This window comes from Ranitomeya variabilis, chromosome 6, assembly GCF_051348905.1.
Source record: "Ranitomeya variabilis isolate aRanVar5 chromosome 6, aRanVar5.hap1, whole genome shotgun sequence".
NCBI classification, from domain to species: Eukaryota; Metazoa; Chordata; class Amphibia; order Anura; family Dendrobatidae; genus Ranitomeya; species Ranitomeya variabilis.
Window position 1 is genome coordinate 527,952,872 of NC_135237.1, and position 24,495 is coordinate 527,977,366.

At 41.4% G+C, this 24,495-nt stretch overlaps 1 protein-coding gene across 7 annotated transcripts in view; it reads right to left on the minus strand.

Annotated features, from left to right (window-relative positions):
• CSMD3 (CUB and Sushi multiple domains 3) overlaps positions 1-24,495 on the minus strand; it is a 1,888,113-nt gene that overhangs the window by 630,005 nt on the left and 1,233,613 nt on the right. For all 7 annotated transcript variants that reach the window (XM_077271102.1, XM_077271099.1, XM_077271098.1 and 4 more), the window contains 3 exons: positions 21,802-21,993; positions 21,182-21,320; positions 9,068-9,255 (listed from right to left, as the gene is read on the minus strand). In XM_077271102.1, the coding sequence (XP_077127217.1) occupies positions 9,068-9,255; positions 21,182-21,320; positions 21,802-21,993 (519 nt within the window). The remainder of the gene's footprint in view (positions 1-9,067; positions 9,256-21,181; positions 21,321-21,801; positions 21,994-24,495) is intronic.

The window sequence follows — 24,495 nt, forward strand, 5'->3', positions numbered from 1 at the left end:
GAGAAAAACACCAGCCAATGTGTCAGTGGGGTTCAGCACCGCCAGCTGTTCCCCTGCTGTGCAGCCGGCAACGTGTCCTGCAACAGCCACGCAGGCACAACAGACCCAAAGCTGCCGCCAGTGCAGGCTTCGGCCTACACTCTGCTCCATCTCCTCCTCCTGCTGACCCTGGGATCTAACACCGCCAGTTGGGGCCCGGTACTGCTAGCTGCACAGAGAAAAACACCAGCCAATGTGTCAGTGGGGTTCAGCACCGCCAGCTGTTCCCCTGCTGTGTAGCCGGCATCATGTCCTGCAAAAGCCACGCAGACACAAGAACTAAAATTGAAGGGAACCTGTCCCCCCTCCCCCAGGCGTTTGTACGTTTTACAGCCACCTTGTACAGCGGTAATGCTGCATGTGTGCAAGGTGGCTCATAAACGTATTCTCCTCGCACATGTGGAACTGAAAACACGTCTGAAATGTGTACTCTGTGTGACCATTTAACCGTCCCGGTGGTGTGACTTTCCTTTGTAATGACACGCTGCAACCCCCTTGGTAGCGCTGCCCATCTTCTGGCATCATTGTTTGGCTGCCTGCGCCTCTGCGGCCGCCCTGACCCACACAACACCCCTCGGTGTCTTATTTCTTGGGACTGCGAGGGTGTGATTGATGGGCATGAGCAGTGCATCAGTTCGCCTGTCCCTCATCTCCTTCCGCCTTCTTCAGACTGTGTGGCTTCATGGCCGTGGCATGCGATAAGGGATCAGCTGACGCCGCACAGTCTGAAGCGGGTGTAAGGACCCGAGTGTGAGAGGCGAACATATGTGCTGCGCCAGGCCATGAATCCCAGCCCCGCAGTGTTTTAACAATGTTAAGACACTGCGGGGCTGGGATTCATGGTCATCGCGAACCGCACCGGCCGACATTAAATGATGTCAGAAGATGGGCAGCGCTAACAGCGCTAGGCCAGGGGATAACACGACAGCGCAGACTCCTGTACAGCAAATAACAACGCTCAGGAGGCTGCACCCAGCACCAAGGTGGGATTCTTGACATCTGTGCTGCGTCTCATTACGAAGGGAACTCGCGCCTGCAACACAGTTTGACTGTATAAAGGGCTAAATGTTATACGTGTTTCATTCAGCGTGTGCAAGGAGAAAAATTAAAAGAGCAACCTTTGACTTGTGCAGCACTACTGCTGCATAAGCTGTGGCTCTTCTACTTTGTAACCCCTGAGGGGGGGTTAAAGGTTACCTTTGAAATTGGTTCAATTAGGCTTCGGCCTACACTCTGCTCCCCCTGCAGAGCCCGGGCTCCAACACCGCCAGTTGGGGCCCGGTACTGCTAGCTGCACAGAGAAAAACACCAGCCAATGTGTCAGTGGGGTTCAGCACCGCCAGCTGTTCCCCTGCTGTGCAGCCGGCAACGTGTCCTGCAACAGCCACGCAGGCACAACAGACCCAAAGCTGCCGCCAGTGCAGGCTTCGGCCTACACTCTGCTCCATCTCCTCCTCCTGCTGACCCTGGGCTCCAACACCGCCAGTTGGGGCTCTAGGAAGACAAGCTTGAATAGGTCCCCATCCTGGTTCCAGCACTGTCAGCTGGTTCCGGGCAGAGCCTTTGGCTTAGGTGCCTCCCTCTGGGTATCCGAGTTCCACCAACGTCAGGTGGTCCTTGGTAGTGCTTTCAGGCACGGGTACCTCCTGCTTAGTAACCGGGTTCCAGTAACGTCAGCTGGTCCTCGGTAGTTCCATTGGCTCTTGGACCTTCGGCTACCCATCCAGGTTCCAGCACCGTCAGCTGGTTCTCGGCAGTGTCTTTTGCTCTTATACCTTCTGCTCCCCATCCTGGTTCCAGTACCGTCAGCTGGTTCCGGGCAGAGCCTTTGGCTTAGGTGCCTCCCTCTGGGTATCCGAGTTCCACCAACGTCAGGTGGTCCTTGGTAGTGCTTTCAGGCACGGGTACCTCCTGCTTAGTAACCGGGTTCCAGTAACGTCAGCTGGTCCTCGGTAGTTCCATTGGCTCTTGGACCTTCGGCTACCCATCCAGGTTCCAGCACCGTCAGCTGGTTCTCGGCAGTGTCTTTTGCTCTTGTACCTTCTGCTCCCCATCCTGGTTCCAGTACCGTCAGCTGGTTCCGGGCAGAGCCTTTGGCTTAGGTGCCTCCCTCTGGGTATCCAAGTTCCACCAACGTCAGGTGGTCCTTGGTAGTGCTTTCAGGCACGGGTACCTCCTGCTTAGTAACCGGTTTCCAGTAACGTCAGCTGGTCCTCGGTAGTTCCATTGGCTCTTGGACCTTCGGGTAGCCATCCGAGTTCCAGTTCCATCAGCTGTTTCTCGGCATTTTCTCAGCCTTCTTGTACCTTCTGCTACATTTCCAAGTTCAAGAGACTAAACACGATGACCCGGAAGACCACCCCTAAGATGACGACGACACCAGAGACGACAACCACCGTGATGACGACGACCCTGGAGACGATGACCCTGAAGACCACCCCGATGACGACGACCCCGGAGACGACAACCACCGTGATGACGACGACCCTGGAGACGATGACCCTGAAGACCACCCCGATGACGACGACCCCGGAGACGACGACCCTGGAGACGACGACGACCTGGAAGACCAAGAAGCAGAAGAACAAGAGGCTGCAGAACAAAGAGCAGAAGAACATTAAGCATAAGACTAAATATCAGAGCAAAAGATATTATCTAAATTATAAGCAGAAGAAGACTAAGCAGTGTATGGGGGTGAGTCCGTTCCTCCTTGTGGTGCCCCTGGATAAAGCCTGATGCTGCAGGCCAAACTGAACACGGACAAATGTAACTGTTTTGTGACAGGCAGAACGGAAGGTGTAATCTTCAAACTTTTATAGATAACAACTACGGGAATGCCTGTCACAAATAAGAATATGATGAAGAAGTTGAATATGAAGAAGATAATAGTAAAATAAAAAGAATATGAACAATGTAACAAAAAAATAATAGGTAGAAGATGAAGAAGAAGATGAATAAGGTGAAGAAGTTGATGACAAAGAAGCTGATGATGAGGATAATGAAGAAGAAAGTGTGGGAGAAGTAAAAAAGAAGGTGAAGGGCGTGGAAGTAGTGAAACATCAATATCTGACAAAATAAAATAAAAAAAAAAAACAGTCAAAATCTTTTTAACGCCGAACGTCATAAAAAAAAAAATCCTGCTATTCTATTTGATTGGGCTAAACCTCTGTGCCTTTAATGTCTCCGCCACCTCCCCCAATACATCCTACATTATTCTTAGTTGTTTTCCTTCATGTAGAATGAACCTACAAGTTTATAAAGGGTTTATTTTAATTCCGATATTTTCGTCCCATTGACTTGCATTGGGATCGGGTATCGGTATCGGATTAGATCCGATACTTTGACGGTATCGGCCGATACTTTCCGATACCGATACTTTCCGATATCGGAAGGTATCGCTCAACACTAGTCCTTATAAGATTTTGAAAATCCTTAACCCGGTGTCTTTTCGTTTGGACCTCCCAGCATCATTTGCCATTCATAATGTGTTCCATAGGTCTTTGTTGCGGAGGTATGTGGTGCCTGTGGTTCCTTCTGTTGAGCCTCCTGCTCCGGTGCTGGTTGAGGGCAAATTGGAGTACGTGGTGGAGAAGATCTTGGATTCTCGTATTTCCAGACGGAAGCTTCAGTATTTAGTTAAGTGGAAGGGCTATGGTCAGGAGGATAATTCCTGGGTTGTCGCCTCTGATGTTCATGCGGCCGATTTGGTTCGTGCCTTCCATGCGGCTCATCCTGATCACCCTGGGGGTCTTGATGAGGGTTCGGTGACCCCTCCTGAAGGGGGGGTACTGTTGTGAACTCTATTTCTGGGCTCCCTCTTGTGGTCACAAGAGGTACTGTGTGAGTGCTGTCTTTCTGCAGGTTTGTGACTGGCATCAGCTGTCTCGTTATCTGTGGGCTGGTTTTCTATTTAAGCTCACTTGGACTCTCAGTCTATGCCTGCTGTCATTGTATTCAGTGCTATTCTGATTGCTCCTGTCTACATCCGTTTTCAGTCTCTCCATGAGAAGCTAAGTTCTGTTTGCTTATTCTTGCTCATCTATGTTCAATATGTTTCCTAGAATATTATGAGTTTTGTCCAGCTTGCTAATATGTGATTTCTCTGCTTGCTGGTAGCTCTGGGGTGCTGAGTTGCTCCCCCCACATCGTTAGTTGGTGTGGGGGTTCTCGCATTCTCTGCGTGGATATTTTTGTATAGGGTTTTTTACTGACCGCACAGATCCCTTGCTATTTTCTGCTATCTAGTGTTAGCGGGCCTCATTTGCTTAACCTGTTTCATCTCTGCGTTTGTCTTTTCCTCTTAACTCACCGTTATTATTTGTGGGGGGCTGTTCTATATCTTTGGGGTTATTTCTCTGAGGCAAGTGAGGTCTTACTTTATCTCTAGGGGTAGTCAGTTTCTCAGGCCGTGAAGAGACGTCTAGGATTTCAGGAAACGTTCCACGGCTACCTTTAGTGTGTTTGGTTAGGATCAGGTTTTGCGGTCAGTCCAGTTACCACATCCCCAGAGCTTGTCCTATTATCTCTGACTTAGCTGGTTAGATTTGTGATCCTAAGCCACTGGGATCATAACAGGGGACCTTGGCACCTCCCATTATTATGATTGATAGGGGTCATAAAATTTAGACCCCCAGCAATCCTTCATTTATAACCTCTGATAAAGTGATTTATGAGTGTGTTATATATGGGCTAACCTCTTTAACTTCCAGTGTGATAAAGCATACAGCTTGAACCTAGAAATTTAACAAAGGAGTTGTCTGCATTGTCAAATCAGTTTTTGTCAGACTAATTTCAAATTGACAAGCTGATCCCAAAGTGCCCAGCAACTGGAACCTTCACCCATTAATATTAAAGAGAAACTTTCATCAGATTTCTCCTTCCTAAACCATTGCCACCATACCTTTTGACCTTTTGACTTGACAGTTGTGTTGAGCATTCCGATACCGCAAGTATCGGGTATCGGCCGATACTTGCGGTATCGGAATTCCGATACCGAGTTCCGATACTTTTGGGATATCAGAAATTGGAATCGGATCCATATTCATGTAAAAAATAAAGAATTAAAATAAAAAATATGGATATACTCACCTCTCCGGCGGTCCCTAGACCTTACCGCTGTAACCGGCAGCCTCCGTTCCTAAGAATGAGCGCGTGAAGGGCCTTCGATGACGTCGCGGCTTCTGATTGGTCTCGTGCCGCTCATGTGACCGCTCACTCGACCAATCACAGGCCGCGACATCATCGCAGGTCCTAAACTCCTCATTGAGGAGTTTAGGACCTGCAATGACGTCGTGGCCTGTGATTGGATTGCGTGAGCGGTCACATGAGCGGCACGCGACCAAACAGAAGCCGCGACGTCATCGAAGGCCCTTCACGCGCTCATTCTTAGGAACGGAGGCTGCCGGTTACAGCGGTAAGGTCCAGGGGCCGCCGGAGAGGTGAGTATATCCATATTTTTTATTTTAATTCTTTATTTTTTACATGACTATGGATCCCAGGGCCTGAGGGAGAGTTTCCTCTCCTTCAGACCCTGGGAACCATCCAGGATACCTTCCAATACTTGAGTCCCATTGACTTGTATTGGTATCGGGTATCGGTATCGGCGATATCCAATATTTTTCGGGTATCGGCCGATACTATCCAATACCGATACTTTCAAGTATCGGAAGGTATCGCTCAACACTACTTGCCAGTCCTTTTCAATCATAAATCTTTTGTTGTCCAAATGTCTGAGATACTATATACCTGTGACATAACCTGATGCTCGTTGCCCCTAATTTAAAATCTCAAATGGGGCCTCCAATTATTAGAATCCTTTAATTGTATTGGTCTTTTCATATATGGGACTTTTTGAGCCCATTATGTTCTAGGGTTGGGTGTGATTGCAACCCCTACACCTATTGTGGTTACATCGCTGTTTTACACAATTGCTGATAATGAGCTGATAACAGTCTATTGGATGCCTCTGGACCATGTAAACCACCAGTGAAATCAATGCTAAGTCGGCCCCTATTTCTCTAAATAATGTCTCTTATTTATTTTACTCACTTATATAGCGCCATTAATTTGACAGCACTTTACAGAATATAATCACTGTCCCCATTGGGGCTCATAATCTACATTCCTTATCGGTATGTCTATGATGTGTGGAGGAAGCCAGAGAATGCAAAAGAAGCCTACGTAAACAGAGGGAGAAAATACAAACTCCTTGCAGATGTTTGAACCAAGGACCAAAGTGCTGCTATGCTGCACTACTAACCACTGAGCCACCAATCTGCCATCCAAATGTGACTTGAGCAATATTTCAAGACTGCTCCATTACCATATCACAAAGGAATGCACAGCAGAGGAATGAACATACTTCTGCTCATTCTCCAGTCATGATGACAACTTAATTGAGCATGTAAACAGCTTGAGCATGATGAAGAGGACATCAATCATATCGAGAGAGTCTGGTTGACCATGGATTAAACAGGCTGTTTGTACGGTCCAGACATGCCAACCAGACTGTTGTAAGCTGAACAGAATATGGTATTTAAATTATATAAAATTCTGAGATATGTGATCTAATTGAATTTTTTTGAAGGAAGAACAAATGGTCGGAAGGATTTAAAAGGGCCAACCATGGTGTAGGGTTCTTTTCAATCAATGGCGAGACTAATTATTGAGTGATAATCTAGAACACAATACTGTTTCTAGCCACTTTTCTTTATGTTTAATAGACAAGAAGAGTTCAGGATGGGAATATCTCCTCCAATTTTTCAGAATTCAAAGAATTCAATAAAAGAATTTATGTAAGCTAAAAATGCTCGGAAAATGGATTTTACTTGGTATAAATGGATGAGACGTGACAGATAGTTTCTTAGAATATTTTATGGAACTCTTAAAAAAAATTACACTACCAATTACTCCAAGATGAAATTACAATGTTAAGTGACAACTATTTTTTCCATCGGAGCATCTAGGATATTTGCCAAAAAGCTACTATTCCCTGCTGTGATGATAGTGTTGGATAAAGAAACATATTTTTTGATAATGCGCATTTAAGCCTTTAGTGAACTTTCTACTTCTGATTAAGATAGACTTTCATAATGAATCACATCCACGTCAACTAGCATCACTAAACTCCATGGTAGCTGTTTTGCCAAATTTCCACTGAGGATGGTAAGACAAGAATGTAATAAAAACGTTCAAAGACTTTCAATTAAGGCAAAACCAGTGTTGGCGCGTGGCTACAAAAAAGTGTGTTTGTATCGTAAAGCAAAAAGATATGTGACCATCCACTCTAACAGGCAATAGCAGTGACTCTTAACAGCATGAACACTGCAGACTTGGAACTCAAACCTGGACAAATATTTAAATTTTAACAAAGCTTCTTTATATGTGGTATTTCTATATGTATCGACAATCTACAGTGCAAGTCTTTTCAGGTCCGTAATATGGAACCTTAGTTACTTAATATACTACTAGCATAGGGTGCCTCTTTGTAATTTTTTTCTCTAACAGTTAATGTTTGTGTGCAAGAGCACACGACGATAGAGAACGAGGTTATAGAATTTCATAGATATGGCATTATAAAAACTATTTTATCCTGTTTTTAGATAAATGAAAAAGTCTCAGAGGTCAACTATCACCTTGAGAAAAAAAGACTAGACATTGAATATGTATTTATTTTAAAGTTTAATTTCAGAATAAAACATTGCTACTTCATTTGAATAAGGATAAAATATTAATAAGACAGAAGTATCTAAAGTTGCAATTGTTTTTTTTTTTTTATGTAAAAATCATTCATGGACAAAACTTTTACAAATCTCAAGGAAAGCCAAAAATAAATCATATGGATTGAAAATATTTTCTGATCTCCAACAGCCCGATTTTGCAGTCACTTCAATAGCAAAGTAACTGCACTTGCGTGGGGTTCTCATTATTAAAATCTATGGAAATTGTGGAAGGAACAGAACAACATGACTGCCTTTCCATCTATGTATATGGAGAAATATGCATTTATGAATTGGCTAACGGGAATCAGCGAACCTCTTCTTTAATTGATAGTTAAGTGTCCCAAACAATTTGTATACTTTTTAACAATAAGTAATACTAATGAACTGGCGTGCCTGAAGTTAACAGGCATTTTTTTTTTTGCTCCGATGTTTCCAGGTTAAAAAAATAATATGTTTTTAAAAGCATTTTGAAATAAAACATTCCAACATTAATAACATTTATAGGTAACCTGTCACCAGTTTTTCCAAGAATAAAGTACGTCCAGCACCTGTAAGCCCTCTGTTACATCATGCTGTATGTATTTCTCCAATATACTCTGCAGGGCACAATTTTTTTTTTTACTATACTTACAAAGAGCGCTATCATATAGGGCACAAAAAAACTTTTACTTTACTTACTAACAGCACAGTCCAGTCCAATGAGCATCTCTGATCTTGATCTGGCACCTTCTCTCTTTTTATGATCGCTGTCCTCCTCTTCTGATTCAAGTGGATGATGCATCCTTATTCATCCACACAGTGTCCTTCATCATGGTCCTGCACAGGTGCACTTCTCTCTGTCCTGCCGATGGCAGAGCAAAAGTGCTGTAGTGCGCATGCGCTGACTGTAACCTGAGAGCCATCAGCGCTCTTTAGACTTTTCTCCATGCAGTACTGTGCAGAGAGAAGTACGCAGGAGCACGATGGCGGATGCTGTGCGGATGACATGCTGTATGATGCATCATCCACATGAAGCCGGAAGGGAGGATTGAGATCATAAGTAGGGAGGAGATGCCGGATCAAGAAAAAAGATGCCCATCGGACAGAACCATGCCATCTGCATGAGTTGGAGAAAAATATATCCACATAAGAGCTGTAGGCAAAAAACGGAAAAAACATTTTACCCAATATCATGATAAAATTTCCTTTATCGCAAAAATTATTATAAAAATTTATATAACCATAATTCTATCTTATGGCATACAAATATTAACATTTACAGAAACCATCAAAGAAAAAGTCAAAGCACAACTAAGCAGTAATATTACCTTTGTATTCCAGATGAAAGCCAGTAAAACTGACTGATCCATCACTCCTAAAAGCCAAATGCATGTTATTGGAACCGCTTTCAATTCTTTCTGGTAATTTGCTGTCCTGAAAACTTCCAATCAGAGGACTGTTTCCATCTGGCCCATCATAAATATACAGGAAGTCATAATTTGGCTCGATGCTGAAACTGTTGGACAAAACCAGTCAATTAATTAGCACTCATACATTTCAATGAGTTCTCTATAATTAAATGAGTTTAATTAATTTGCTTATACATGCTCTTTCGCAACCTTTTCTTAACACATTGCCATCTATTCCATTTTTACTGTGTGCTCTCATAAGACATAATTTTATTTTGGGAAAATGTTATCTGCACTTTGGGTTTGTGAATGATTCACTATACAACATAAAGGAGAATGAGAACAAACAAAAAAATCTTGTATATGTAAATATAGCAGATTGTATTGGAAAATATAAAACAAGGGAAGAAAAAAATGTTTTTGGGTACGATGGCATGCAGAGCTGCCACATGCAGTCAAAAACCATTGCCACTAGTAGAGGCAAATATGTGCATCCATTTGTTGGTAACACTTTGGTGTATGTATCAAAAATGCTCTTGCTCAACATCTGGTGCATTCAGATGGGACTCTTATGGCCCTCATTCTCAGGATTAGTGGAAGTCCAAGAAGTCAGAACCCTGGCATTCAATAAGTTCTCTCCATCTCAAAAGTAGGGGATAACTTGTGAAATTGTGATCATTCCTTTAAAGGCAACCTTCTGCATGAAAAATTCTATTAGCCTGCATATATGGTATATAAGATATGAGTACTACTGCCGGGAAGAAATTACCTTTATTCTGTGATGCTGAGTCATTTGTCACAGGCAAGCAGTGAGATGGGAAAGTCTAAGAGTCTGAGGTCAAATACTGTTATGGACTGGTAATTTAGGAGCGACATGCGACTAGCTCTGGGCAGGTGGTAACTATACAGACCGCAGTTCCTGATCTTAACACAACATTAGCAGTAGCCGTGGGATGTTCCTGTCACTCCCTGGACACCTCATCACAGCCGGAGAACTAGCTACCCCTAAAGGTAGAAACAGGAAAGCTATCTTGCCTCAGAGAAAATCCCCAAAGGATAGGACAGCCCCCCACAAATATTGACTGTGAGAGGAGAAGGAAATGACATACATAGTATGAAACAAGATTTAGCAAAGGAGGCCAATTCTAGCTAGATAGACAGTAAGGAAAGAAACACTGTGCGGTCAGTAATAAAAACTAGAAAAAGTCCACCGCAGAGATATGCAAAAATCTCCACACCTGACTAAAGGTGTGGAGGGCAAAAACTGCAGCCCAGAGCTTCCAGCTTAGCTGAACAGATCCATACTGATAAGCTGGACAAATGAGCAAAACATAGAGTGTGCTGAACAATAAAGTCCATAACAAGTGGACTGCAAAAGGACAAAAGGACTTATCTTTGCTGAACTGGACAGAGTGTCAGGGAAATCCAAAAGAGTAGTGGCTCCAAGCAGGAACAATTGACAACTGGCATTGATTGAGGAATAAGGCCAGACTAAAATAGCCGAGCCAGAAAGACGATCAGTGGGAGCAGCTGCTGATGCTAAATCCAAGAAGCAGCTATACCACTCAAAACCACAGGAGGGAGCCCAAGAGCGGAATTCACAACAGTACCCCCCCTTGAGGAGGGGTCACCGAACCCTCACCAGAGCCCCCTCAAGCCAATGTCGCCACTCTTCAAATGCCCACTTCATAGCCAACAACTCCTGATTGCCGACATCATAATTGCGTTCCGCAGGCGAAAACTTTCGGGAAAAGAAGGCACATGGTTTCATCAAGGAACCATCAGAATTCCTCTGTGACAAAATGGCCCCTGCCCCAATCTCAGAAGCGTCAACCTCAACCTGAAAAGGAAGAGAAACATCCGGCTGACGCAAGACAGGGGCAGAAGTAAATCGGCGTTTAAGCTCCTGAAAGGCCTCAACAGCCTCAGAGGACCAATTTGTCACATCAGCGCCTTTCTTCGTCAAATCGGTCAGGGGCTTAACCACACTAGAGAAGTTGGCAATGAAATGGCGATAAAAATTAGCAAAGCCCAAAAATTTCTGAAGGCTCTTCACAGATGTGGGTTGAATCCAGTCATGAATGGCTTGGACCTTAACAGGATCCATTTCTATAGAGGAAGGAGAAAAAATAAACCCCAAAAAAGAGACCTTCTGATCTCCAAATAGGCACTTAGACCCCTTCACAAATAGAGCATTATCACGAAGGATCTGGAATACCATCCTGACCTGCTTCACATGAGACTCCCAATCATTGGAAAAAATCAAAATATCATCCAAATACACAATCAAGAATTTATCAAGATAATTGCGGAAAATGTCATGCATGAAGGACTGAAATACAGAAGGAGCATTAGAAAGCCCGAATGGCATCACCAGGTATTCAAAATGGCCTTCGGGCGTATTAAATGCAGTTTTCCATTCGTCACCCTGTTTAATACGAACAAGATTATATGCCCCTCGAAGGTCAATCTTGGTAAACCAACTTGCCCCCTTAATCCAAGCAAACAAATCAGAGAGCAAAGGTAAAGGGTATTGGAATTTGACCGTGATCTTATTAAGAAGGCGATAATCAATACAGGGTCTCAAGGAGCCATCCTTCTTGGCAACAAAAAAGAATCCCGCTCCCAATGGTGACGAAGATGGCCGAATATGCCCCTTCTCCAAGGACTCCTTAACATAGCTCCGCATAGCGGTATGTTCTGGCACAGACAGGTTGAAAAGTCGGCCCTTAGGGAACTTAGAGCCTGGAATCAATTCAATAGCACAATCACAGTCCCTATGTGGAGTAAGGGAACTGGACTTGGGCTCATCGAATACATCCTGGAAAACTGACAAAAATTCAGGAACATCAAAAGAGGGGGAAGAGGAAATTGACATTAAAGGAACGTCACTATGTACCCCTTGACAACCCCAACTAGTCACAGACATCGATTTCCAATCCAACACTGGATTGTGTACTTGTAACCATGGAAAACCCAGTACAACCACATCATGTAAATTATGCAACACCAGAAAACGACAATCTTCCTGATGTGCTGGAGCCATGCACATAGTCAGCTGAGTCCAATACTGAGGTTTATTCTTGGCCAACGGTGTAGCATCAATACCCCTCAAAGGAATAGGGCTCTGCAAAGGCTGCAAAGAAAAACCACAGCGCCTGGCAAATTCTAAGTCCATTAAGTTCAGGGCAGCGCCTGAATCCACAAATGCCATGACAGAGAAAGATGACAATGAGCAAATCAGGGTCACAGACAGGAGAAACTTAGGCTGTACAGTACTAATGGTAACAGATCTAGCGACCCTCTTAATACGCTTAGAGCAATCAGAGATAGTATGAACTGAATCACCACAGTAAAAACACAGCCCATTCTGACGTCTGTATCCCCTCTGTTCCGCTCTAGTCAGAATCCTATCACATTGCATAGGCTCAGGACTCTGTTCAGAGGATGCTGCCATATGGTGCACCACTTTGCGCTCATGCAGGCGCCGATCGATCTGAATGGCTAGAGACATAGAATCGCTCAGACCAACAGGCGTGGGGAACCCCACCATAACATCTTTAAGGGCTTCAGAAAGACCCTTTCTGAAAATTGCTGCCAGAGCGTCCTCATTCCATTTAGTGAGCACAGACCATTTTCTAAATTTCTGGCAGTATAATTCTGCCGCTTCCTGACCCTGGCAAACAGAGCCAACAAGGTTTTTTTCGCATGATCCACAGAGTTAGGTTCGTCATACAATAATCTGAGCGATTGAAAAAATGCATCTACATTAAGCAATGCCGGATCCCCTGACTCAAGGGAGAATGCCCAGTCCTGAGGGTCACCACGCAGCAGATAAATAACTATTTTAACTTGCTGAGTGGGGTCACCAGAGGAAGGGGGTTTCAGAGCAAAACACAATTTGCAGTTATTTTTAAAGTTCAAAAACTTAGATCTATCCCCGTAAAACAAATCTGGAGTAGGAATTCTAGGCTCTAAGGCTGGAGTCTGAACAACATAATCTTGGATACTCTGAACTCTTGCAGCAAGCTGATCCACATGAGAAAACAAACCCTGAACATCCATGTCCGCGCCCAAATCCACCCAGAGATTAAGAGGAAGGAAAAAGACAAAACAGACTAAAGAAAAATAAAATGGCTCAGAACTCTTTTTCTTTTCCTTCTTTTGAGATGCATTCAACTCATTTTTGGCCAGTTGTACTGTTATGGACTGGTAATTTAGAAGCGACATGCGACTAGCTCTGGGCAGGTGGTAACTATACAGACCGCAGTTCCTGATCTTAACACAACACTAGCAGTAGCCGTGGGATGTTCCTGTCACTCCCTGGAAACCTCGTCACAGCCGGAGAACTAGCTACCCCTAAAGGTAGAAACAGGAAAGCTATCTTGCCTCAGAGAAAATCCCCAAAGGATAGGACAGCCCCCCACAAATATTGACTGTGAGAGGAGAAGGAAATGACATACGTAGTATGAAACAAGATTTAGCAAAGGAGGCCAATTCTAGCTAGATAGACAGTAAGGAAAGAAACACTGTGCGGTCAGTAATAAAAACTAGAAAAAGTCCACCGCAGAGATATGCAAAAATCTCCACACCTGACTAAAGGTGTGGAGGGCAAAAACTGCAGCCCAGAGCTTCCAGCTTAGCTGAACAGATCCATACTGATAAGCTGGACAAATGAGCAAAACATAGAATGTGCTGAACAATAAAGTCCACAACAAGTGGACTGCAAAAGGACAAAAGGACTTATCTTTGCTGAACTGGACAGAGTGTCAGGGAAATCCAAAAGAGCAGTGGCTCCAAGCAGGAACAATTGACAACTGGCATTGATTGAGGAATAAGGCCAGACAAAAATAGCCGAGCCAGAAAGACGATCAGTGGGAGCAGCTGCTGATGCTAAATCCAAGAAGCAGCTATAACACTCAAAACAACAGGAGGGAGCCCAAGAGCAGAATTCACAAAAGTGCTACTTACAACCACCGGAGGGAGCCCAAGAGCGGAATTCACAACAAAATACCAGGAGGGTACATCATAATAACCAAAGGGATAATACAAATGGATAGTCAAAGGTAAAGATCAGGGTCAAGAAACCAAGGTCAGAGTGTGTCAAGGCAAAAGTGGTAATGCAAACAGGTAGTCAAAAACTAAAATCCAGTAAAATCTGTCAACAAAGATCAGAATATCAGAATACAGAGCACAGAGCAAACACACTACTAAGCTAAAAGCTAAAACTGGCAAGATCTGATACTAGCCTGTCAGCTAAAAAGCCTGGTAATCACCCAGAATGGATGACACCTGGAAGACCCTGCAGACCTGGCCACATGTGGCAGCTTGGCTGTCAATGACAATACCAACAGCTATCTTATAGAGCAGCTGAGCTGCCACTCACAGCATGATGGAATCAAGACATATTTCTCCAGGCAGCATTCATCATTTAGTCATGGGGTAACACCGGCTTGAGTTCAGTCAGAGCTTTGTGTCTAGTGAGCTAGATCTGTAAGCGCAGCCCTAGCAATGACTGCTAGCCAGATCCAGTGATCTGTCTGTGATCAGGACAATGAAGACTACTCAGTATTGAAAATGAATGGAGAATTTTCCAGAAAGCAGACAAATTTCAAAATTTCATTGTCCTCATCACAGAAGCAAAGTTTTTTTGACACAACAACTATTTTCTAGTTGTTTTAGGCATAACGGTTTAGGAAAACACACTTTGGACCCGGGAACAAAAAATAAATAAAAATTTGTTACATAGTGTAATTTACTAACGTTAAACGGTATTTTTAGTTTTGAAATGCACAAATGTGCCCATGATGATCAAAAAATAAATAAAAACCATAACGACCTACGTGACTGTTCACACTTTTCAAATACTACATACTTTGTCATCTTCCAGTCTCTTGACTTCCTCTTCCAGCAGAAAAACTAGTTTATTTTATCACAGTTGATTGACTGCAGCGGTCAGTAAAAGCCCCAGCCAGAAGAGCAATCCAAGAGACCGTCCTGGTTTTGGCTTACAAATACTGATGTAAAATACTGACCAAACACTGAACATGTGAATGTGGCCTTAGAAACACTTATTTCATTGCATGGTCTACTGTGGTGTAGAATAATGTGACATTTTGGTCAACAAGACCTGTTTCAAACATGCACCAAGAGCTTTTGACCATCAAAGTAAATGAAGATATGCTGCGTTATGAGGAATAAAAACCTTCGTCGCTCAGCGAAGAGCAACATCTGTTCAATTTTGACCGGACTCTGAATATCCCCATTCTCAGGATTGGTAGAAAGGTCATAAACCTAGTGATCAATAAGTTATCCCCATCCCAAAAGTAGGAGATAACTTGTGAAATTGGGATAACTCCTTTAAGATATTTATATTTGATAGATAATGGCCTTAGCTTGTCTAAATGTGAGCTTGCAGGTATACATGCTGTTTAAGATGTGTCTAGTTTGATATACTCAATGTTTATTTGCAGACAGACATTGTAGAAACACGGTGGGTGGCATTGCACTAGACATATTATATTATCTTCCCTAATTAACTTTTATGAAATCTTTATCGAATTTTGTTAAGAATTCCCTCAGTAATGTAATGATAAATGGAACATCTCAGGAGAGCTGCAAACCTAATCCCAACACAACTTGATATTTTATCATTTAGAAGTATCTGCATATTTCATGTTTCCTGTGGATGTATGAACCTGAAATGGCTTTGTTAACAATATCAGTGTTTCTTTGGGAAAAGGTCAAATCACATTATATTTGATTCATTTGGTATGACCTTTATGAAGGCCTTTTTTTCAAAATAGTCTTATCCCTATATGTTCATATATTTTCATTCATCATATAGGAGAACAGAATAATGGTCCTGCACATTCCCAGTGGGGAGCACAGACAGAAGGTGATACTGGGCCAACTTACTGTTTGAGCCCCTGGGCAGCTACACTGGTTGCAACTGTCATGTCAGACGCTATTCACACTAGGGCGTCCGACAGACAGCGGTAATTCCACATTTGTCCACTATACGCTCAGTGGCGCCAGCTAGATTTTATCCAGCTTATCCAGGGTTAATCTAGCTGGTAATCTGGTTGGAGGCTGGGTCACGCCCGTGGCCTTTAAATAGTCTTTCTGGACTTTGGGCGTTGCCGATTATAGCTTGTGTCTTGTGCCTGGTGATCTCGGTCTGGAGTGGTGGTCTAGGAAAAGAAATATCGTATCTGGTGGTGTATTATCCTTTGTCATATTTCTCCTTCCTATATTTGTATTTGTTTTGCCCTGTGCACATTATAGTGTTTTCCTGTGAGTCTGCGGCGTGGTGCATTTTTAGTTTTCCCTGTCTGTGCTTTCTGTAGGGGTTGGTGTGTGGTCTAATCACTGGGTGGCGGGTGGAGGTTTCAGCATAGGACTGAAACAGGAGTCAGGGTCAGGCCTGGCGGCCCAGACAAGCACACCATCAGTGTAAATTCTGGGAGAGCGACAGACAGGGTTTTCCCTAGTCTGAGGGATATCGCAGGGGCCCGGGTAATCAGCTGTAGTCTACCCAGTACCCGCATGAAAGCAACAATGATATGTCCACCCCTGTACATTACTTTTATTACTTCATTTATTGAAGAATATTGGAGAGAGTGAACTTAGAAAAGCGTAGCAGGCATGGATTTTAATGGAGAAAGTTTCATTGTTATTTGATCCCCCCTATTTGGCCTCCATCTCAAAGCTTATGCTTGCCACACAAGGTCAATGAATCTCCATTCTGCTTATTTTTGGAGGGTCTAGATAATATAATATTAAGTTGAGAACTTTATGAGTCCTGCTGTAGAATGAACTATCTCTAATTCTCTATCTTTTGTCTCAAAACTAGAAATCAAGCTGAATAGCTTTTCCTGCTCTATAAATTCTGCTTACTAAGTGGACTGCATGTCCTAAAGGACAGCTTCTCTTAAATTATTGATATGGAACCCATCACATTACCTATACTTGTACCAACCAGGACTAATTGAAAAAAATAGCTATTAGATATTATGGCAAAAGCTGGTCATCTTAACCGGTTCCTCTAATAAGATAATAGTTTGCCTTTTAGTGAGACATATCACCTTGTTTGCCCTGTTTGTAACATATGTTGTGTCCTTTGTTCCAATGACAAATTAAAAAGGAACTTTAACAGTAACATGTGGGAAACTGCTGCCATCCACTCTGCTATCCTTAATTATTTTCTGATAAGCAGATGTACCCTATTAATTATGTTTCTTTTCTCTCCTGTCCATCACCAGTTAGCAACATGGTGATTAAGGATAAGCATCTCATCTGAAATATAGAACCAATTAACAACCCATTACACATTCAATGGGGAATACTACAAACAGACAAAAGCTAGAGTCTGGAAACAATCGTCTAATATAAAATATATAACAACCCCACATGTGCAACTTTAATATCTGAGCTTAGCCTTGTAAAGCATCTTTACATAACTGTAAACTGTAAGCTTTTGAGTTGTGATAACTGCTTCATAAAATTAAAGTTTAAGTTAAATTTCCATCTTTTGATGGCGTATGGTTAAACTATTGGAAATAAAGCTTGCATTGGCTATTTTTTCCAGTCTCTTTGTTAAAGGATTCCTGCGGTGTTTCAGAGAAAACATAGTTTTAAAAGCCACACTTTAATTGATTGATAAGTTTATCCCATATGTGTACACCAGGATAGATTAGCAACAAAAAAAATCACAAAAATGTCAATACTGGAAAGTTTATAATTCCTTGAAAAATACACTCGAGGGAGAAGATAGAGATAACCTCACTGACCATAAGAGTAGGGTTGAGTGGACCTGAGGATGTTTGGGTTCTTCAGGTTCAACAGAACTTTATTCAAAAGTTCGGTTAGGGTACCAGAACTCTACCCCAAACTTGAACCCTCTTTTTCTCTTTCACACAATACAGAAGGTAGAGAGAATTAGCCAGTGACTATGGAGTTGGAAACTGTGTTCCACTTGGAACCACTGATCTGTGATAACCCCGGTACTGACCACCATTGTACAAGATAAGATAAACTTTAAGATCTCAAAGATGCAGGGAATTACGGTCCTGCACTGAAATGCCAAATGATGCTAGCTTTCTCTCTGGTGCTTCAACAGTGGGGGTGATGTAACGGAAATGTTTAAATTCACGTGAAACTACCAATTTCAATAAATTCAACTCAAACTTGATCTTCTGCCGATTAATCTGTCACGACAAACATGATTCCACTGTGGCCATTTACTGGCTGTCATGGTCATTTGGCATTGGGCAAGGACCGAATATAGTAGAGATTGTGATTATTTTGAACACCTTCCAAGGAAAAATGGGTATAAGATAACGATATGTAATAAGCCTGAACACTGCTTATTACATATCGTTACACATGGAGCACAATGGAGCACCAAGCACAATGACCAAGAGAATGCCAAGAGTGTGCAAAGCAGTCACCAAAGCTAAAGGTGGCTACTTTGAAGAACCTAGAATATAAGACATAATTTCAGTTGTTTCACACGTTTTTGTTAAGTATATAATTCCACATGTGTTAATTCATAGTTTTGATGCCTTCAGTGTGAATTTACAATTTTCATAGTCATGAAAATACAGAAAAATCTTTAAATGAGAAGGTGTGTCTAAACTTTTGATCTGTACTGTATCTATGCATCATTGGTCGGAATCAACTATCTGACCATGTTGTACAGTTACATCAAAAGTCTTGATTGAAGGGGTTAATCATTAAAGAGATCAACTTTAATTTATTCCCCGCAATGTGATCCCTGATTGTAGATGGATTGTCATAACAATCCATCTTTACTGTTGGATCACACTGCGAGAAGCCAGTTCAAGCTGGGTACTAAAAAGTAAAGTAAAAAAAATAAAGAAAAAACTTAACATATAAAAAAAACCTAAAAATTAGATTTTTTTTACCTTTCCATATTATTATCTATTTATTTACAATTCATCAATATATAAAACTAATAAAACTGTATGGTAAACTCAGAAAGGAGGGAAGAAAATCTAAACTTGAGTATTGTAGGGGTTTATTTTAAGGGCGTGGGGAGGTTGACACCACAGCTTCTTAAAAAAATTAATGAAAAGCAATCAAAGCATCATATATTCCCAAAAATGCTATCAATAAAAAATATCAGCTCACCAACCAAGTAATTGACAGCAGCATTTACATGCACTTTAAACAGCTCTGGCAAAAATTAAGAGGCCACTGCAAAATGTTCAGTTTGTCTGATTTTTCTCTTTGTAGGTATATTTTTGATCAAAATGTAAAATGTTCTTTTAGTCTATAAACTTCTGACAACATGTTTTCAAATTTCCAAGCAATACATTTTGTATTTTTTTTCTGAAAAGGTGAAATGGTCAAAAAAAAAACCCAAAAACCAGTGCTGTCAGACCTCAAATAATGCAAAGAAAACAAATTCATAATCATTTAGAAACAACAATACTAATGTTTTAACTCAGGAAGAGTTCAGAAATTAATATTTTTTGTAATAATGATGATTTTTAATCACAGCTTTCATGCGTCTTGGCATGCATTCCACCAGTCTTTCACACTGCTTCTGGTTCAAAAATGTAAGCAGTTCTTCTTTGTTTGATGGCTTGTGACTATCCATCATCCGCTTGATTACATTCCAGAGGTTTTCAATGGGGTTCAGGTCTGGAGATTGGGCTGCCCATGGCAGGGATTTGATGTGGTGGTCTCTTAATTTTTGCCAGAGCTGTAGAGGCATTGTTATAACAGCAAATGTTGAATATAGCCGATTTTATTATTTTTACCTGGAGTAAGCTGCTAGGGTTAAAAAATGTATTAACATAAAAAAACACTTTAAGCATAGGTTTAGACCTTCAGAAATGAATCTATCAATGCCTGCCATCTTGTATACCTCTTTCAATGAGATATAAATTTCAAAGCAGAGTGCAATTATCATGGTGTCCAAATGTTATATTGCCTTTGGCCCCAATTCTTTTAGAATAGAATTCCATATGAAGGAATAAGATGTGCTAAACTCATTAAGAAATGCCTGCTACTTAGCTCATTTGGTGCATCTTAATACCCGGCGAGGACTGGCATAAGAAAAGCCACTACTAATGATGAATTTGAAGTGCAGGCAAAGTCATATCTTATCTTGGCCTGCCTCCTACCCAGTTCTGCCAAATTTAGTGGCGCTCTCTGAAATTGGCATGTGTATGTCAAATGTCACAAAATTTTTGCACAACCCATTATTGTTCAAACATTTTACTACTTCTTAAAATGTTTTACACCAGAATTGAGTCAAGACATAACCAAAATCAAGAGTTCTAGAGTTCCAGTCCTCCCCCTTTCTGCAGAGACAATTTGCATATTTCCCAGAGGAGCATTGTGGTTTAAAAGTCTCCTCACCACAGCATGTCAGGCTTGACATGTCACTCTCCGCAAGGAGAAACATTATCCCTTGGATCCAAAAGAACAAGAATGACATAGTTTCTAGTGATAAGCGAATTTACTCGTTGCTCGGGTTTTCCCGAGCACGCTCAGGTGACCTCCGAGTATTTGTTAGTGCTCGGAGATTAAGTTTTCATCGCCTCAGCTGAATGATTTACAGCTATTAGCCAGGCTGAGTACATGTGGGGTTGCCTGGTTGCTAGGGAATCCCCACATGTAATCAAGATGGCTTATAGATGTAAATCATTCAGCTGAGGCGATGAAAACTTAATCTCTGAACACTAACAAATACTCGGAGGTCACTCGAGCGTGCTCGGGAAAACCCGAGCAACGAATATATTCGCTCATCACTAGAAACTATGTCATTCTTGTTCTTTCGGATCCAAGGAATAATGCTTCTCCTTGCGGAGAGCGACATGTCAAGGAAAACCCCAGCAATGAGTATACTCGCTCATCACTAGTGGTTTCAGGAAACCGTCCTATCTTTGTTTTTTAATCTCTTACAACCCTCATAATTATGATAAATTCAGAACCATGAAAATTTGCTCCTGCTGAAAGTTCTAGTGTGTAAACCAGGGTAAATAAAGTATAACTCACCTGATGAAAGCCAAAGAAATTACATAGTCTGGATTCACTGTAATAGTCCAGTCGCAGTCCCTGCTGTGTGGATACGGGTGAGGGAAATTTGGAGATAAAATGAAACCAGCAGAACCAGTTAGATTTCCACCACATGGAGCTAAAAATGATGAAAAAAATAATAGTTTTGTAAATCACGTATGGCGCTTTTAGATATTTAAGCATATAATTTTGTCTTCTGTTCCCAGCTGCTCTGATACATTCAGTGGAATATATAATGCATTGTATGTTATGTGCTCTTTTTATTATGACATAATACTTATAGAGAACTGAACTAGTTTTGTGGTGGGCAAATAAAATAGATTTTATAACACTTCTTGGTGCCCTTGTTACTACTGGCCTCAAGGCAACTGCCTCCATTTATCTCTCTTACTACCCTTGCTCAACCTAAAGATATTCAGTTTAGAAATGAGCTAATTTTTTGCAGTCCGTACATAAAACCTGTGTCCATCCTGTAAGCACCATACTTTTTTACAGCAATAACTATTCCACAATTTTAAAAGAGTAAGTCAATTTGATGCAGAGAAAATAGATTGAAATAGAGTTCCTAGTGAGTCGACAAGAAAACACCAACACATTACCTATACAAGAAGGAGGACTAGGCTGCCAAAAGTAGCGGTTATCCACTTGTATGCAAGTAATTCTTTCTTCCCCTTGTAACTCATATCCAGGATCACATTGAAAAATGACAGTGTCCCCAGGTTCTCGTCCATCACCATTTCTAGTACCATTCATTGGAACTCCAGGATCCCTACAAGCAGTAGCCACTGAACCTGAAATTTAAAATAACATTTTGTGACATTATACAGTAGATCATTAAGCGATTTCCATTGTATTATTATTTTTCATGTTTAAATTGTATTTTGCTTTTGGAGACAATAAAAGCCCTCATATACATTACACTAATGTGGGCCGGACCCAATGATATTGACAGGTTTGACCGATGGTCTAATGTGTAAGGGGTCACCGGATGACTGATGGTCGGGAGAGATGAGGCATGTCTCTTTTCGGACTGACGATCGCATTGTTCTTCCTAAGATAAGTTGTCAACAGACAAGTCGGTTGGCGGCTTTCTTTTAGAGAACACAAGAGCGCTCGCCCAAGGGAGTATTCTCAGAGATAGTTGCCATCTGAACGATTGGCTGAAGCATTGTTCAACCAACATCCATTTAATTTGTGACGCCAACTTAAGATACTAAAGAGAGAGAAAAAAACTGACGTTTTGCTCCTGTTTTCTCCTTCTGTGACTTTGTGGGTCAAACAGTCAATTCAAATAACATTCTTAAAAATACATTTTCAATAAAGTCATAGAATAACTCTATATGGGTAGAGAGCCACCACTGGAGAAGTGAACAAGTTTAAGCTCCCGAATGTCCCCTTCCTAGCTATAAACTGGTGTACCATTTGGTGTAGAAAATATTTTACAATGTTTAAGCCTTTTAATACAGTTTTCCTTTTCCATTAATTGTCTGCTGCAATAAGGGCAATGTAAAATGTGGTAAATTTTGTGCAATATTATGTAATTGAGCTATGTTGTTGCGGAGTATGGGAAGCAACCAAATCTCAATCTTACAAATGGTGGAAGTGCCTATTTTAGGAAGAAACCGAATCCGCAATACACAAGGTTTAATTAAGCTGACACTAGTTGATGGATCTCTCAGGATTCCTCCCCTCTTTCTAACCTTAAAACATATTTGATTACATCTAATTGATGCTGTGAAAAGCCTAGATCATTTACACTGGTGCCAAACAAAACCTCTGAGTGTTGCTCAGTTGATTGACAAGGTCCACTAAAGATAAAGATCAGAACTAACCAGATAGCATGAATATACTCATAACTCACTTGAAAACATATGGAGTTCCTGGAGAAGATACTTTCAATTAACCTAATCCCACTACAATTAGCATTTTAATTCATCGGGTCAGTATGATTACAACGATATCACATTTATATAGTTTTTTTATGTTTTGGCTCTTTTACGCGCTAAAAACTATTTCATAGAAAAAATAATTATTTTTGGATCACTTTATTCTGAGAGCTATAACTTTTTTATTTTTCCATTGATAGAACTGTATGTAAGCTTGTTTTTAGCGGGACAAGATGACATTTTCAGCGGCACGATGTCTACTATTTATGTCTTTTTGACCGTGTTTTATTCCACTTTTTGTTTGGAGGTGTGATGATAAAGCATTGTTTTTTTGACTTTTTTTATGGTGTTCACTACAGGGGTTAACTAATGGAAAAATGTTATAGGTCGAGTCGTTCCAGATGTAGCGATACCAAATATGTGTACTTTTATTGTTTATATATTTTTTCATACAAATATTTATTTATGGATGCAATATCTCTTGATTTTTATAATTATTATTATTATTATTATTATTATTTAATATATATATTTTTACAATTATTATTTTTTTTATTACTTTTTTTTTTACCTTTTTCCTTTGTCCCACTATGGGACTATTATTTTTTGCAGGCTGATCGCTTGTATAGCATGGGGATGCAGCAGCTGTCATTCTTTTGCAGGCTCCCGGAATGCTATGATCTAGTTCAATCACAGAACTTAGGTTGTTAAAGTGCCGGGAGTGGTGCAGGACAGCTCCTGGCACTTAGTGCCGCTGTAATAGGCCAGAATATACCCACATCCCATACTATGCCCGGGGTTAAAGTGGCCTAGGACACAGTATACCCCAGGTATATTCTGGCCTAGGCCAAAGTGTACCCCAGAGTATATTCTGACCTAGGCCACATTATACCTCTCCAGGCCAGAATATATTCCCATGGGGGTATAAAATAGCCTTGGCCAGAATATGTCCAGGGTTAAAGTGGCCTAGGCCAGAGTATACCACAAGTATATTCTGGCCTAGGCCAAATTATACCCCAGGGTATATTCAGGCCTAGGCCACATTATACCCCTTCAGGCCAGAATATACCCCCCGGGAGTGTAAAATAGTTTGAGCCAGACTGTGTTTTTCCTGCTGTAGTTGTTCTACAGAATGACTACAAAGGCAGAAAGTAGGGCTACACTTACAGTATGTGTTGGAGGAGTTGCAGTACGTTGACAGTAGATGGCGCTGTTCCATCATTGCATAGTTAATGTTATGCTGTATTGTAACTTGCTATGTATGTTTCTCTCTGCTCTCTATGGGATAAAAAGTCGCATGCAACAATGATCATTTTAATATTTTTATCAGTGTTTATCTTTAAACGATTATATTGTAGCAATGACTTGCTAGTCTAAGGCCAGGGATAAAAAGTTGCATGAACAATA